The sequence below is a fragment of the Lampris incognitus genome, chromosome 2, assembly GCF_029633865.1.
Source record: "Lampris incognitus isolate fLamInc1 chromosome 2, fLamInc1.hap2, whole genome shotgun sequence".
NCBI classification, from domain to species: Eukaryota; Metazoa; Chordata; class Actinopteri; order Lampriformes; family Lampridae; genus Lampris; species Lampris incognitus.
In genome coordinates, this window is record NC_079212.1 from 109,285,402 (window position 1) to 109,302,455 (window position 17,054).

General features: G+C 41.8%; 1 protein-coding gene across 1 annotated transcript in view; it reads left to right on the forward strand.

Moving 5' to 3' along the window:
* arhgef10la (Rho guanine nucleotide exchange factor (GEF) 10-like a) overlaps nucleotides 1-17,054 on the forward strand; it is a 179,067-nt gene that overhangs the window by 55,269 nt on the left and 106,744 nt on the right. Inside the window, exons 13-16 of the mRNA XM_056273390.1 lie at nucleotides 9,129-9,221; nucleotides 10,152-10,322; nucleotides 13,110-13,255; nucleotides 14,680-14,852. Of these exons, the coding sequence (XP_056129365.1) occupies nucleotides 9,129-9,221; nucleotides 10,152-10,322; nucleotides 13,110-13,255; nucleotides 14,680-14,852 (583 nt within the window). The remainder of the gene's footprint in view (nucleotides 1-9,128; nucleotides 9,222-10,151; nucleotides 10,323-13,109; nucleotides 13,256-14,679; nucleotides 14,853-17,054) is intronic.

Here is a 17,054-nt window from a genome sequence, read left to right on the forward strand (position 1 = left end):
CTATGTGGCACCAAAATTGCCCACTTATCCAAACAAACCAAGGGCAATTTCCCTGCGGTCAGCATTACAGGGCATGCTGACTACTAGGACCAACTGGGTCATTACCCCCCCAGCTCATGTCTCCCTCTGCTTACTGAGTATGGACCCACTGCTGCTGATACAGTCCAACCCAGAAAGTGAGGAGCAACTCCAAGGTCTACAATTCCGGTTTTGACCAGCTTCAGGAAGAACAAATTGTACTCTAAATTTAGCATTACTAAACATCAGGTCTTTGCAGGAAAAACATTTTAATAATGATTTTATCATCAAGCTCAATCTTAATTTTATGTTTTTAACTGAAACGTGGTTAAACCAAGACAAAAGCACAGCTGCTCTTATTGAGTCAAACCCTACCAACTTCAGTTTTGTGAGTGAAACCAGACAGCATAAGACATGAGCTTGAGTTGCCATTTTGTGTAATGATTTGCTCCAATGCAAGAAGATATTTTATGGAAATTTTGCTTCTTTTTAATATGTGGCTCTTGAGTTGAATTCCTCTTCTCAAGTTATATTTCTAAATATCTATGGGCCACCTAAATACAATGCTAACTTTTTTGATGACTTAGCTGCTGGTTATAATCAGTATTGAATTTGACAGTGTAGTTATTACTGGTGATTTAAACATCCATGCTGACAACCCCCAACACAGGAACTAAAAGAACTGTGTTTGTGTGCTTGATAACTATAGACTGACTCAGCATGTGACAGAGCCCACACACAACAAGGGGCACACTCTGGACTTACTTATCTCCAAGGGTCTGAACATTTCTAAGGTTGTGGTGACTGATGTCATTCTCTCCGATAATTCCTGTGTTTTCTTTGAGAGTACTATCTCTGTGCACACAAATGCTCAAACAGTGGTGATCACAAAATGGTATATCACAGAAAGCACCAGTGAAATATTTATTCAGGCATTCTCTTCCACACCCGCCCTCTCTTGGATCTCAGCCAATGAGCTTGTAGATAATTTTCATTCTAAAATTACAGATGTTATCGATGCAATTACACCCACTAAGGTGAAGATGGTCTCTGGTAAGAAAAGATCTCCATGGAGATGTGCCATGCTGCTCAGAATAGAAAGAGAGTTTCGTAAAGCTGAATGCAGGTGGCGAAAAACAAATCTTACTGGTCATTATAACATCTATAAACAGAGACTGCACATTTATAATTTGGAGCTAAGAAATGCAAGGAGGTCCCACTTCTCTGACATCATTGCCAAAAACAATAATGATGTACATGCCTTGTAAGCTACTGTCGACAGGCTAACAAATCCTCCCGTGGCAGTAGTCTCTGAATTTCTATCTACTAGGGCCCTGCAAGGACTTTGTCTCCTTCAATGACAAAATTCAGAAAAAGAGACAGGAAGTCAGTGCCTCTGTACTAGGTACAGGGCATGTGTTGTCCTTGTGTCCACCTAAAATCAATTCAGATAGCATGACACAATTTGATCCCAACAACCACAAAAACTTGGAGGATATTATACAACATCTGAAATCATCCTACTGCCTTGATATTCTGCCTAAGGCTTTTTAAAAAAAAATATTTCTAATTGCATAGCCTCAGATCTTCTACAAATTCTCAACACATCTCTTCTCTCAGGTCTCTTCCCACGGGTCTTGAAAACTGCAGTCATCAAGCCACTCTTAAAAAAGAATAATCTAGACACTTCACCAATGAATGATTATAGGCCCATATCAAACCTCATGTTCTTAAGTAAAGTAATTGAAAAAGCTGTTTTCCAGCAGCTGAACAACTTTTTTGGCTCTAAACAACAGTTTTGATGTCTTCCAGTCAGGATTTCAACCACACCACACCACAGCACTGACACTGCTCTTGTTAAGGTCTTTAATGACATCCGCTTAAACACAGACAGTGGCAGAATCTCACTCCTGGTATTATTGGATCCCAGTGCTGCATTTGACATAGTCAACTACAACATATTACCAGACTGATTGGAAAACTGGGTGGGATTTTCTGGTACAGCACTAAACTGATTTGAATCCTACTTAAATGACCAGGACTACTTTGCGTCTATAGGTAATTACAAACCTGAGCATACATAAATTACCTGTGGAGTTCCCCAAGGCTCCATTCTGGGGCCGCTTCTGTTAAACATCTATATGCTCCCACTAGTTCAGATTATTAAAAATAACAAAGTATGTTAACATAATTATGCAGACAATACACATATTTACATAACCATATCACCAGGGGACTATAATCCCATACAAGCACTGAGTAAGTGTATTGAACAAATCAACGATTGAATGTCTCAGAATTTTCTTCAGTCAAACAAAGATAAAACTGAAGTAATTGTCTTTGGAGCCAAGGAAGAACAATTAAAAGTCAGCACTCAGCTATAATCAGTAATCTTAAAAACCAAGAACCAAGCCAGAAATCTTGGTGTAGTCATGGACTCAGATCTGTGTTTATATAGCCACATTAAGACAATTTTAAAGTAAGCCTACTATCACCTGAAGAAGAATTAAATAATTTCTGTCTAAGCAGGATTTGAAACTTGTCCATGCATTTATCTTCAGTTGACTCGACTACTGTAATGGTGTCTTTACAGGTCTCTCTAAAAAATAATCGATCAAACAGCTGCAGCTGATTTGGAACGCTGCTGCTCGAGTCCTTACTAAGGCCAAAAAAGTGGATCACATCACTCCAGTTCTGAGGTCGTTACACTGGCTTCCTCTCCGTCAAAGAATGGATTTTAAAACTGATCTTGGTTTATAAAAGACTGAATGGTTTAGGGACAAAATATATTTCTGATCTTCTGCTACACTACAAATCATCCAGACCTCACATATCATTTGGGAAAGGTCTGCTTTATATCCCTGAAGTCAAAACTAAACATGGAGAGGCAACGTTCAGTTTTTATACACCACATATCTGGAACAAACTCCCAGAAAACTGCAGGTCTGCTGTAATGCTCAGTTCTTTTAAATCAAGGCTGAAGACCTTCCAGTTTGCCGCTGCCTATGATTAAATAAAACTTGATACTTTGATTTCCATCTTACACTACACTGTTACTTTTACTCTGTCTTTTTATTTGCTTTTAAATGTCTTTTTATTGCCTCATGTTGCTTTTCTTAATGCCTTTTATGTTTTATGTAAAGCACTTTTAATTACCTTGATGCTGAAATATACACTACCGTTCAAAAGTTTGGGATCACATTGAAATGTCCATATTTTTGAAGGAAAAGCACTGTACTGTTCAATGAAGATAACTTTAAACTAGTCTTAACTTTAAAGAAATACACTCTATACATTGCTAATGTGGTAAATGACTATTCTAGCTGCAAATGTCTGGTTTTTGGTGCAATATCTACATAGGTGTATAGAGGCCCATTTCAAGCAACTATCACTCCAGTGTTCTAATGGTACAATGTGTTTGCTCATTGGCTCAGAAGGCTAATTGATGATTAGAAAACCCTTGTGCAATCATGTTCACACATCTGAAAACAGTTTAGCTCATTACAGAAGCTACAAAACTGACCTTCCTTTGAGCAGATTGAGTTTCTGGAGCATCACATTTGTGGGGTCAATTAAACGCTCAAAATGACCAGAAAAAGAGAACTTTCATGTGAAACTCGATTCTTGTTCTTAGAAATGAAGGCTATTCCATGCGAGAAATTGCTAAGAAATTGAAGATTTCCTACACCGGTGTGTACTACTCCCTTCAGAGGACAGCACAAACAGGCTCTAACCAGAGTAGAAAAAGAAGTGGGAGGCCGCGTTGCACAACTGAGCAAGAAGATAAGTACATTAGAGTCTCTAGTTTGAGAAACAGATGCCTCACAGGTCCCCAACTGGCATCTTCATTAAATAGTACCCGCAAAACACCAGTGTCAACATCTACAGTGAAGAGGCGGCTGCGGGATTCTGGGCTTCAGGGCAGAGTGGCAAAGAAAAAGCCATATCTGAGACTGACCAATAAAAGAAAAAGATTAAGATGGGCAAAAGAACACAGACATTGGACAGAGGAAGACTGGAAAAAAGTGTTGTGGACGGATGAATCCAAGTTTGAGGTGTTTGGATCACAAAGAAGAACGTTTGTGAGACGCAGAACAAATGAAAAGATGCTGGAAGAATGCCTGACGCCATCTGTTAAGCATGGTGGAGGTAATGTGATGGTCTAGGGTTGCTTTGGTGCTGGTAAGGTGGGAGATTTGTACAGGGTAAAAGGGATTCTGAATAAGGAAGGCTATCACTCCATTTTGCAACGCCATGCCATACCCAGTGGACAGCGCTTGATTGGAGCCAATTTCATCCTACAACAGGACAATGACCCTAAACACACCTCCAAATTGTGCAAGAACTATTTAGAGCAGAAGCAGGCAGCTGGTATTCTATCGGTAATGGAGTGGCCAGCGCAGTCACCAGATCTGAACCCCATTGAGCTGTTGTGGGAGCAGCTTGACCGTATGGTACGCAAGAAGTGCCCATCCAACCAATCCAACTTGTGGGAGCTGCTTCTGGAAGCGTGGGGTGCAATTTCTCCAGATTACCTCAACAAATTAACAGCTAGAATGCCAAAGGTCTGCAATGCTGTAATTGCTGCAAATGGAGGATTCTTTGACGAAAGCAAAGTTTGATGTAAAAAAAATCTTATTTCAAATACAAATAATTATTTCTAACCTTGTCAATGTCTTGACTCTATTTTCTATTCATTTCACAACATATGGTGGTGAATAAGTGTGACTTTTCATGGAAAACACAAAATTGTTTGGGTGATCCCAAACTTTTGAACGGTAGTGTATATACAAATAAATTTGCATTGCATTGCCTTGCCTTCTCAGTCAGGCATGTCCTATGCTTTGTTTTGATTATTTTTATCTGTGAAAAGGCCATCTCACAGAGATAAGTGGAACCAAAGTAGGCTTTCACTTTCAGTGCACTGGAGGAGATGAGTGGAAATTTTCCCTGCTCACAAGTCCCCAAAATTTGCTGTCTTTTGCCCTGGCTTGCATTTTAATGACACTTTGCAGTTTACCTATTTCTGTGTCCACTCCATTTGGTAAGGAAAATGCATCCTGCAGTTTGACAGATGCAATGTCAATGGGATGAAATTAATTTTTGAGGAATTTCACAATGTCTTCCATGACATGCATTTCCTGAAAACACCTATCAAATTCAGCTGCCACTTTATCCAATTGGGCACAGAGCTGTTCAGGTTTAGCTTCTTTCACATTCTGTGCCAGTATTTCCAGGTTTGGGAAGTTTGTCAGTCTCCTATTTTTCAACTGAGAGGTCCAAAGACACACTTTGGCTTTGAATGCATTGACAGTGCTAATCATGTGTGCCACCTCTTTGTCTTTACCCTGCAGTTCAGAGTTGAGCTCATTCAGTTTGACCATCAGGTCGATAAGAAACCCCAAATCAAGAAACTATGTGTCATGTGAAAGTTTTTTGTGCTGCTCATTCCATGCCTCCAAAAAGAGTGGATCTTAGGCAGCACATCAATAAATCCCTGCAGCGCTTTCCCGCGACTTAACCAACGAAGTTCAGCATGCAGGAGCAAGTCACCATAAGTCTCGTAAAATTTGAAAAGTCAGTGCTACAATCCTTTTGTTCATGTGGAGTTAACAATCTTCACAACTTCGTTACATAGGGAAATCCACAAATTCACTAGTAAGGACCTGTTAATGGATCACACAGTGATTACTGTGGAACATGGCAAACTCCTGGTCTTTGCAGCACAAAGCAATAAATCCAGTGTGTGCCTTGCATAGCTGGGGTGCTATCAGTTTTAACTGCCACTAACTTATGAATGGGAATGTTGTTGTGATACATGTAGCGGTTGAACTCATATAGATGTCTCCACCTCTCGACCTCTCCTTTAATGACAAAAGTTTGAGGAAATCTTCCTTCGTGGATGAGTCCTCAAAAGTCATCTGATCAAACATGTCATGTTGTGTACACAAATTCGTCAAATTGCACTGAGAAGCAATCGCACAGTGATAAATCCCTGAGCACTTGTTGAGACGGGTCCTCCGATAATGACTCTATTCTTCTGACCACAGTTGCTGGGCCAAGTTGCACACTCACGATCACATTTTTAATATCGTCTTTGTTTTAACAGTTTTTGAATAACGTGTATGTACTATGAGGAGAGTGTGACAATGGTGAGGTGTGCAGTTGGAATGACAGATTAGTTTAAGGTGGAGGTGGGATTACATCAAGGATCGGCTCTGAGCCCTTTCTTGTTTGCAATGGTGATGGACAGGCTGACTGACGAGATCAGGCAGCAGTCTCCATGGACTATGATGTTTGCAGATGACATTGTGATCTGTAGCGAGAGTAGGGTGCAGGTAGAGGAGAGCCTGGGGAGGTGGAGGTATGCACTGGAGAGAAGAGGAATGAAAGGCAGTAGGAGCAAGACGGAATACATATGTGCGAATGAGAGGGAGGACAGTGGAACGGTGAGGATGCCAGGAATAGAGGTGATGAAGGTGTATGAGTTTAAATACTTGGGGTCGACTGTTCAAAGTAACGGAGAGTGCAGAGGAGAGGTGAAGAAGAGAGTGCAGGCAGGGTGGAGTGGGTGGAGAAGAGTGTCAGGAGTGATTTGCAACAGAAGGGTACCAACAAGAGTTAAAGGGAAGGTTTACAAGAAGGTTGTGAGACCAGCTATGTTTTATGGTTTGGAGACAGTGGCACTGACGAAAAGACAGGAGACAGAATTGGAGGTGGCAAAGTTGAATATGCTAAGATTTTAATTGGGAGTGACAAAGAAGGACAGGATTAGGAATGACTATATTAGAGGGACAGCTCAGGTTGGATGGTTTGGAGACAAAGCAAGAGAGGCAAGATTGAGATGGCTTGGGCATGTATGGAGGAGAGATGCTTGGTATATTGGGAGAAAGATGCTGAATATGGAGCTGCCAGGGAAGAAGAAAAGGGGAAGGCCAAAGAGGAAGTTTATGGATGTGGTGAGGGAGGACATGCAGGTGGCTGGTGTGACAGAGGAAGATACAGAGGACAGGAAGAAATGGAAACGGATGTTCCGTTGTGGCGACCCCTAACGGGAGCAGCTGAAAGTAGTAGTAGTAGTAGATTTTTAAGGGGTGTTGAGATGAAATTTAGGTGTGCTTGAACACCCCTAAAATGAGTAAAATCACCATGTTTTGGACAGTGCATATTTTGGAGCATTTATTTCCAATCCACATCAGGATGCGCATTTATCCGCTGTTGGTCCTTCTCTGCCTGCCAGAAGTTTCAGCTCTCATAGTAGGATGACCACAGAGCTATCATTATTATTATTATTATTATTATTATTACTGATCAAGGCGGTATGGTGGCCCAGTGGTTAGTACTGTTGCCTCACAACAAGGGTTGGGTTCGAACCCCTGGCCGTCCCAGGTCCTTTCTGTGTGGAATTTGCATGTTCTCCCCGTGTCTGCATGGCTTTCCTCCAGGTGCTCTGGTTTCCTCCCACCATCAAAAAGACATGTACTATATTAGGGTTAATAATCCTGTCTGTGCCCCTGACTAAGGCAATGGAAAGAAGAACTGGAATTGGTCCCTGGGTGCTGCAGCAGCCCACTACTCCTATACAATAGGATTGGTTAAATGCAGAGAACACATTCATTGTAACTGCACAACTGTGCAATGACAAAATATAGTGGCTTTCTTTCTCTTTATTATTATTATTATTATTATTATTATTATTGGTGTGAGGCCGCTGCAAACACGAATTCGCATCACCATCTTCCCACACCGCCCTGTGATGGCCTGGCAGCCTGTCCAGGGTGTCTCCCTGCCTGCTGCCCAGAGACTGCTGGGATAGGTTCCAGCATCCCCGCGACCTTGAGTAGGATAAGCGGTTCGGATAATGAATGGAATGGATTTTCTATGCAGAGGCACTTCCCTACAAAATCACCTCAATCATTCTACAATGATTAATTCTATCCAAATAGAGCTATTCAAGTTATCTGGCGAAAATCCCTGTATTTTTCCATATTGCAATATATAGCACAGAAAAATTAAATCGTAATATGAGTTTTTCCAATATTGTGCGGCCCTACTTTGTGATCTTCTTTGAGCTTCCCAAAGATTGACAGGTCGATCCTGATCAATGGGTTGGCGACCCCCAGCCTTGATTAGAGTATTAGAAACCCTGCTAGGCTGTATGTTATTTAACCAGTCACCAAATGACATCACAATATGTCACTTTGCAGCTGGAAAAAAATATGTTTCACTGCCCCTCAAACGATTGGGAACAACTGCACATGTTTTTCATATGGTATCCCTGTTGCAGATAGACATATCAGGTTGAAAATAGATGAAGTTTCCCATTTTCAAAATATTACATATCCATTTTAAGAGGAAGATTGAAAAAGCAGCTGAATCCCCAAGCTCTCTACACAGTATAGATGTAAAATGTTATTTCCACAACCACAGACCCAACTGCATTATTGCACATTAAAAAAGCAAACCCTACATATTTCACATGAATCACTATCCTAGTGCAGCAGGGGCCTTTGGACTGGGCTCACATATTAAGTAACACATTTTATTTTTATTTTACTCATTTACAATTATTTACTTTTTCCAGTTTTCTTTCTCTCAGTTCAGATTTATCCAACCTTTGCTATCACACCACACAATAAATGCATTGCACAATTTGTCAGTTGTTGCTGATTCTGTCAGTGTGGCCTTGATCTGGCTCTTTTGCAGTGGAATCATAGCACAGTTTTCTGACCTACACCCATGCTCATGCATAAGACACAACATACAAAAAATCTCCTGTTGAAAACACTCATCTAACAAGGCCCAGTTTTTGTAACTTATTCACCCACTCAAACTCCTACACAGGATCTATAGAGGATCCTATCTATATATGCATATGTATGTATGTATGTATGTATGTATGTATGTATGTATGTATGTATGTATGTATGTATGTATGTATGTATGTATGTATGTATGTGTATGTCTGTCTGTCAGTCTCCTGTTAAAATAGGAGTAAGAGAGTTTCAACTAAACGTGCCTCAGTCGATGGATGTCTCTTCCACCTTCTGTTCAGGTTACCTCTGTACTGAGTTTCCTATCTAACTCTTTCTTTTGTTTGGTTTCTCCAGAAGAAGCAGGCATCCAGTGTTGACCGAATCACTCTGTATGGCCTGATGGTGAAGCCCATTCAGAGATTCCCTCAGTTCATTCTGCTCTTGCAGGTACGAGGCATTGCCTGTGCAGCACTAGTCCTTTAATTGCTTTTTGAAATGAGTGAGTCCTAGCGAGTCCTGCAAACTGCAACAAACTTGAAATGAGAAACACACTATAGGCCAAAGATTCAGCAGCACATAGAGTTGCAAAGCTTTTATGCCATGAGGATCAATAATAAATATCAACCTTTCCAAAGTTCCAAACTACAAGAAGTCAACGCTCGTGCGCTGTTCCAGCAGGGTTATCTATCTCGCATAGTAGCTTGCCACATCAGTTTTTTATATTGCTGGCTTTACATCTTGCTTGACTCTTTCAGTGTCTATTCAGTGCAAAGATTTGGATTTGAACTTGGCTTGCTGAAGCTCCGGTACCTCATTTCATCCCTCAGTAAGCATCGATTATCCATGAATTCAAAAGATAAGTTATGAATGTGAATCAGGCATTTTCTTCTTGCCTAAACTCTGTACTCCAAAGAGGAAGTGTATGAATTAAATCATACATTATAGGGAAACTAAGTTCAAAGCACCAAGAAACATCTAAGACGCATGCATCCACAAGAAGCCACATTCTCAAATAAGGTCACAGCTGCAGTACACACACTGGCATTTAAGCCATACATGTTTACAGACATGGCTAGGCTAAGTAGTATGTGAATACTTTTCATGATTTGGTTTAGCCTAATTAAGGACTAAATGGTTATAGGTTGAGGGTAATAAAAAACAGTACAAGGACAACCATAATATTCAGCCAACCACAATGCGGTATGTGTAAGTCTTTGTAAATCATCTTAGCCAGCATCATCACAATTGTCCTAACCCTGCATCTGGTAGGCCAATGCTTTGTCAGATGGACCACAATATTTGCAACATAGTCAATACAGACCAATGTAAACTAAAGAGTATTACTAAAACTAGTTGGATATTTCTCCCCCTTTTTAGGACATGTTGAAAAATACACCAAAGGGTCATGTGGATCGTCTGCCTCTGCAGCTGGCTCTGACAGAGTTGGAGATGCTTGCTGAGAAGCTAAATGAACAGAAACGTATAGCCGACCAGATTGCGGAGACTCAGCAGCTAGCACGCAGTGTCAGTGATCGCCTGCTTAGTAAGGTAAGTAGATACCCTTGCACCTATGCACACAAATACAGATACGTACCCACCTGTCCTCCAACTCACACACACACACACACACACACACACACATGCACTGCATCAACAAATCAATTAAGTTGCCAAACCCCTGAGCCCCTTCACTCCTACATGTTATCAGAACTACAAAATTAACTAGCTTATAACTATCATTCATATCACTGTGCTACACATTAATCGAGGGAAGCATTTTTTTTTTGCAGAATTTATCTGGTAGGAATGTTGCCCATTATCAACCCTGAACAGTGTCTAAATGCGATGGCAGAGGCGGTCCCTCTCGATTACCACATTGAAATTACAACCCTGCTGCTGCAAATCTGAACAAATGCTTTTCTGAATAAGACGAATTAAGGGGTAAATGAGACATTTAATTGGAAACTGAGAGAGCTATCTCTTTCACCCCTTTGCTCTCCTCCTTGAGGGAGGATCTCTCTCTCCCACTTTTTTCCCCCGCTCGTCTGTTCACTATACCTCTCCTGCTCTATTCCCTGCATAGCTCTTCCTCTCTTGGTTACCCTCTCACTCCATTTAGACTTCTTCCTTCTCTTTCTCTGGCATGTCCACCTCTTCCCGTTTTCTTCCCTCGATGATCGCTCCCTCTCTTGGCCTCCATTTCTCTTCTGGAAAGCCCTTTGCTTTCCAGAACCCTGAGATGAGCAGATTCGGCCAATCTCCGCCACTTTGCTCACAATTCCATTTGCCACAGTGACACTGCAGAACTGCAATAGGAGACAGTCTCCTCTATTGCCCCCATAAACGTCCAATGAAATATTCATTCTTTGTCTCAAAATATCCAAGTCGCCAGAATGGGACTGATAACAGTGTGAGTGAGTGGCCTTCACATCAGGAGTAGGGTTGATTGCGCTCACCAACACACACACACACACACACACACACACACACACACACACACACACACACACACACGGGAACCCAAAACACAAACAAATACAGGCAAACTCATACACATGCCTCTGCAATTGTTGATGATTGAAGGCTTTGAGGAACTACTCTCACAGAAGTAAGTAGCCTGCCTCTTTAGGGAGCTGCATTAGTTTGTGGCCATCCAACCACATCAAGGCTCAGCATTTTCGGTTTTTATTTTTCAAAGCCATCCAGCATGCCGAATTTCACCACAAGAGGGCACTATCACATAACATCACACGAACAGGAACCACTTTTGGATCTGTGGAAACATAAAATCCGGGTGAAAATCAGTTTAAAAATCCGGGTATTTTTCGGTGAAAATCGGTAAAAACCGAAAACGCTGAGCCTTGCACAAAGCCTGATCAGACTAATGACTCCTGTAATCGAGAACAGGTTCTATCCAGGATGTATCTGAGTCTCGGCCAAAGGCTTGCAGATCGAACATCCCATTCAGTAAAACCTGATCAGATGTGCTGCTGCACTGCAGGTCACATAATGGACAAGAAGGCAAGATTCATTACTGAATAATAAAAAAAAAAGTGTCTCTAGCAAGCAAAGGTATACATGAAAGAGGTACCCAGGAACTGAGTTGTGTTTCTGAGTTTCACCTGCTGTTTTGGCATCAGTTAAATTGTGATGAATTCAGCTTAGAAGAAGAAGGTTTAGAATGCAAAAATCATAATATATTGATTTGGGCAGTCATAAAACAGGCTGGACCAAAGTGATGAAAAAAAAAAGGATTTCCGGCGCTATTTTCCATTGCCAAATATATGGATGATTGGAAAGCAGAGCATGTGCCAATATTTTGTCACATAAATTAGTTGTGTGTCTTTGCATATGTGTGTGTGTGTGTGCACGCGTGTGAGTGTTTGTGTGAGTGCAAGTGTGTTTGTAAATGCTTGTTTTACAACATTGCTGTGGTAGGAAAGCTAAAAAGCTTAAGTTTCCTCCAAGCTTTGCGGTGGTTTTATGGTGGAGGGAGAGGTTCTGAAGCCTGATCTAAAACTGATGCTGGGAGTCTGTCTCAAAAAAAGGAAAAAAAGAAAAAAAGGAAAATTGTTCCCGGCAGCTTCCTACAGCCCTGTCACCCTGAAGGTTGTCTTGAGGTTTCTTTTCTCTTTCCTGCCTCTGCAAAGTGTGGTGCAAAGCAAAGATCATGAAGGAAGAACATACAACTCATTCTTCATGCAATTTCCACTCACTGTTAAGGCTATGACTGTTTTGGTTCTGTGTGTGTGTGTGTGTGTGTGTGTGTGTGTGTGTGTGTGTGTGTGTGTGTGTGTGTGTGTGTGTGTGTGTGTGTGTGTGTTTGTATGTTTGTGTGTCTGCACATTACAGAAGTGTGTTAGAGTTGCTGTGTGTTCTTGTTTGAGTGTATGCTTACATGTGTGTGCCAAGTGCATGTGAATTCTTAAATGTGTGTGTGTGTGTGTGTGTGTGGTGTGTGTGTGTACTTGTTTGTGTGTCTGCACATGCACAGACGTGTGTCTTAAAGTTGCTGGGTGTTCTTTTTTGAGTGTGTGTTTACGTGTGTGTGCGCCAAGTGCATGTTAATTCTTAAATGTGTATGTGTGTGTGTGTGTGTGTGTGTGTGTGTGTGTGTGTGTGTGTGTGTGTGTGTGTGTGTGTGTGTGTGTGTGTGAGAGAAAGCAGAAGTTCACCCACGTATTACATGACCTTCAACACCCTAGATGTCTTGCTAATCTTCGATGTGATATCTACTTCAACAGGCCTGACCTCTATGTCCTCCAGGCACTGAACTCTGGAGGATTGGCCCTTTGTAATGCCATCTCTGATCTGATTGCTGTGTCCACTTTTTAGCAACTGAACTCAGAGCAGGGGTCACTCGTGCTTTGTGAAACACTGATTGAGACTGTGTACGGCGAGCGGGGGCAGGTCCTGAAGTCTAAGGAGAGAAAGGTCTTCCTCTTTGACGATGTACTCATCTGTGCCAATATAAATGTCAAGTAAGTCCCCTTGGTATAAGAAGTACAGTTAAACTTTCCTGCTTTCACAAACATTTTGACGAGGCTGTCCCCAGTACATGTGTCGGCTATGAAGTTGCCCCATGCAGAACTTGCAGGGATGTTTTGTCTAACTGCATTGCAGTAGAATAGCTATTAGGCTACACGGGGCTCTACATCTTGCCAGGATATTTTGGCAAACTGCAAAGTAAAGAGAAATAGGTTCCAGGCATTTCCAGCACTATCTAGAGTTGCAGGAGCTTTATCAGCTTTAAACAAATGATAGAATGCCTAACGACAGCAACAGGAGCCCTAGATCACTGACATAACATATTTTTTTTGGTTTATTTTAATTTATCCTCTATGACAGTACCATTGATCACATCTCTCTCGCATAAAGGTAAACATGAAAAAGGAATTTCTTCATTTTTCTTTTTTTTAATTTTGCAAAACTCTTGTTGAGTGTACAACTTAAAGCACCCTTGTTCATCGTTCAGAAGCAAGCAAGCAGGCAAGTTTATTTATATAACACATTTCGTACACAGGGCATTTCAGTGGCTTTACACAAATAAAAACAGAAAAGGAACAACCATATAAAATGTAATTGAAAGAGAGTAAACAAATAGGACCAACCATATATAAAAATATAATTAAAAGAGTACAAAGTATATAAACTGTACTTTGAAATAGTAATTAAAAAGAGTAATATAATTAAAAGACAGGCACTATAAAAAGAAAATACAAAGTACAAAAAAAACAAAAAAAATAGTCATTCCCAGAGGGGAATGATTAGAGTTCTACTTCCAGGGAATTAAAGTGCAGTAGGAATAAGGTGCACGTTTTAATGCTCAATCATAGGCACAAGAAAAAAATAAATGTTTTTAATAGTTATCCCGCTGTGTTTCATCCAACTTGATGTCCTGAATTTGACTTTGATTGCCCTCTAGGAACTTGACAAACTGATCACGTTGTTGATGCTGATTTTATACTTACCTGTTGTATTAACTTTTTTTTTGTCTACCCTGCTTTGTTTTGATTTTATGCTGTTTGATACATTGCTGCTTGTTTTTGTTTTTTGTTTTTTTAACTGTGTTCTGTAAGGTGTCCTTGAGTGCTCTGAAAGGCACTCACAAATAAAATGTATTATTATTATCATTGTTATTATTATTATTATTAATATTGTTATTATTGATTGTAGACTTGATTACAGGAATACATGAATATCAACAAACTCCTCTTATAGCCAGGCGTGCCATTTTGGTGGTGAACATGGCTGATGAGAGAGATTCTAATTCCTGCTCCCAAACCTGCGTCATGACATTTCAAAGCGCATCACCACACTTCTTCTCTTGACATGCTGGGATTAGTGCAAATGGCGAGAGATGGATTGTGTGGGATTTTCTTATTTTGACTTTTCTCTGTACCAGGGGTCCTCCCGACATCAGCAGCCTTGTCCCCATCGGCCCCAAGTACACGATGAAGTGGAGCACCCCCCTGCAGCAGGTGCAGGTGGTGGAGGTGGGACAGGAAGCCTCTCAGAACAAGGAGACCCTCTTTCAACAGAGCGGAGCCAAGTGGCTTGGTGGTCCATCTGCTTCAGGTAAAATCAAAACAACATCAACAATATAAAAAACCTCTAATCTTCTTTTTGGTCTCATTCCGTTCCCATATGTGTCATCGTCTAGTCTTGGTTAGACTGACTTTTAAGTCCAAATTTTTCAATTGAAAATTTCACACACTAAAAAGTTAAACAAGACCTTACATTTTGTCCATTATGTTTACACACCAACTCCAACAAAGTTGTCGATCATAGATGTTTTTGGAACGGTTTTGATGAGCTGCGTCTTTTTGCCTCTGTCAATAAGCTTTCAGAGTTTCTTTAGAGTTGCTGGACCATGGTGACAGACTTGAAATAATGCATATGAAAAATTCGGACTTGTGTAAAGGCCTTTAGTCCCAGCCCCCATAGTCTGACTCAGCAAGGCTAATCTGTTTCCACTCTCAAGTGTACCGCTGAGGGCCACAGATGCAGCCGTGCTGCCTGTCACTCTGATTGAGGATGTGTTTGTGGAGAGAATAGTGATGACGGTCACTTGTTCCCGTCTTCCTAGGGTGTTTTATCGCAGAGAGGGATGTGGGGGAAGAGAGCCCACTGCTGCAGCGTCCCCCATAGTCTCATTTCACTCTCTGATAGACCACAAACATATCGAGAGTGGAGTCATCAATCTACAAGGATTATTCCCATCCTCCCCGGCCCCAATTAGGCAGCCAGCAGCGGTAGATAGGGATCGGCAGCTGAAACACAAGCTCTCTTTCTACCCCTTGCGAAACTCGGGTGTATAGAGAGCTTGACGAGATCCCTGATAAATGTGCCATGGGAAAAGGGAGATACAAAGCCTTATCAGGATGTAATAGTACAGGCTCTTAAAGCTGCAGCTCCACGACTTAAATATTAATGGTGTCTTCTTCAGAGCTATCCATGTCATGCACAGTGAGCAGCTTCTGTTTGGGGGGCTGGTTTTAGATTCTCATCAGATTAAGTTTTGGTTGTTGTTCGGGTATTGCATATACAATTTTGCTGCAAGGCTGAAGGATCATCTGAGGTGACATCTCGGTGTGTCTGTCTTTCTCACTCTGCCTCTCCCTCTCTATCTTTGTCTCTGTGTCACCATCTCTCTCATAAACTGTCTTTCTAGAGAACAGTTTTCCTGTCTCGTGTCCAACTTTTGAATGCTATGCCCGAGCGATGGTGCTTGTTTTTGATTTGACATTTTCTCACTGTTCTTTTTTTCCCCACCTTTTATCTTTCACAGTGAGGTCACCTTAATCATGTCTACCCAAAGTCCTCCCAAAGCATCTGTGGGGGTTGTTCCCCAGCCTTCAACTCAGACAGGCTGTCCTGTCTTTTCTGTTAGTCCCCTCCCATGTGATGTCATTCGACAGGGCGTCCTGCCTGAGTCCCATGTTCCCTCAGCCTTGCTCAAAATTGACTCATTTTTCATCTCCTACAGGCCCTGATGCTCCTCGTTTTATTGATGAAGGCTGGCCCCGTGGGAAATGCAGGCCCTTCTCTCTCTCTCTCTCTCTCTCTCTCTCTCTCTCTCTCTCTCTCTCTCTCTCTCTCTCTCTCTCTCTCTCTCTCTCTCTCTGTCTCTCTCTCTCCCTCTCTCTCTCTCTGTCTCTCTCTCTCCCTCTCTCTCTCATTCTCTCTGTGCCCCTCCTGCAGAAATGCCTCCCTCCTTCTTTAGCCCTATCCATTGTCTGGTCCCTGTTTACAAACAAGTAGATTTACCTTGACTCTGCCACCATTACAGTGCTATTATTATCGCTGCTACTCATTTGACCTGCAGTCTGCTGCACAGGTCAATTTTCTGTCTAACACAGATATACCAGCAGGGAACAGGCTGCTGCTCTGCAGGCTTTGGTTGCGGATCAGAGACTGTTTTGAGAACATTGCAGGTGTGGAAGCTGTATTGTCTTTAAATCCACTGGCTACCATCATCGGTCACAGTGGCTAAATGCTAGATTGTTGACTTATTTCACTGTGTTTAAGAGGACATCCAGGGAAAGCCGAAAGTGCACCTCTGGGCTCAGGTATTCCTTGCTAGCTAGTGACATGTGGATACAGCCATGTCTGAGTGTGAAAACCGTATCCTGCCTCACCAACGGGATTATGGCGGATTACAACTCAGCACATTCACCTCTGGGGCTGCGGCCAACAGCAGGCCCCCCAGTGGGGCTCAGAGAACCTGTGCAGGAGATCCCTCCAACCCTGAGGAGGTGGGGGCAGGAAGCAGTCGTT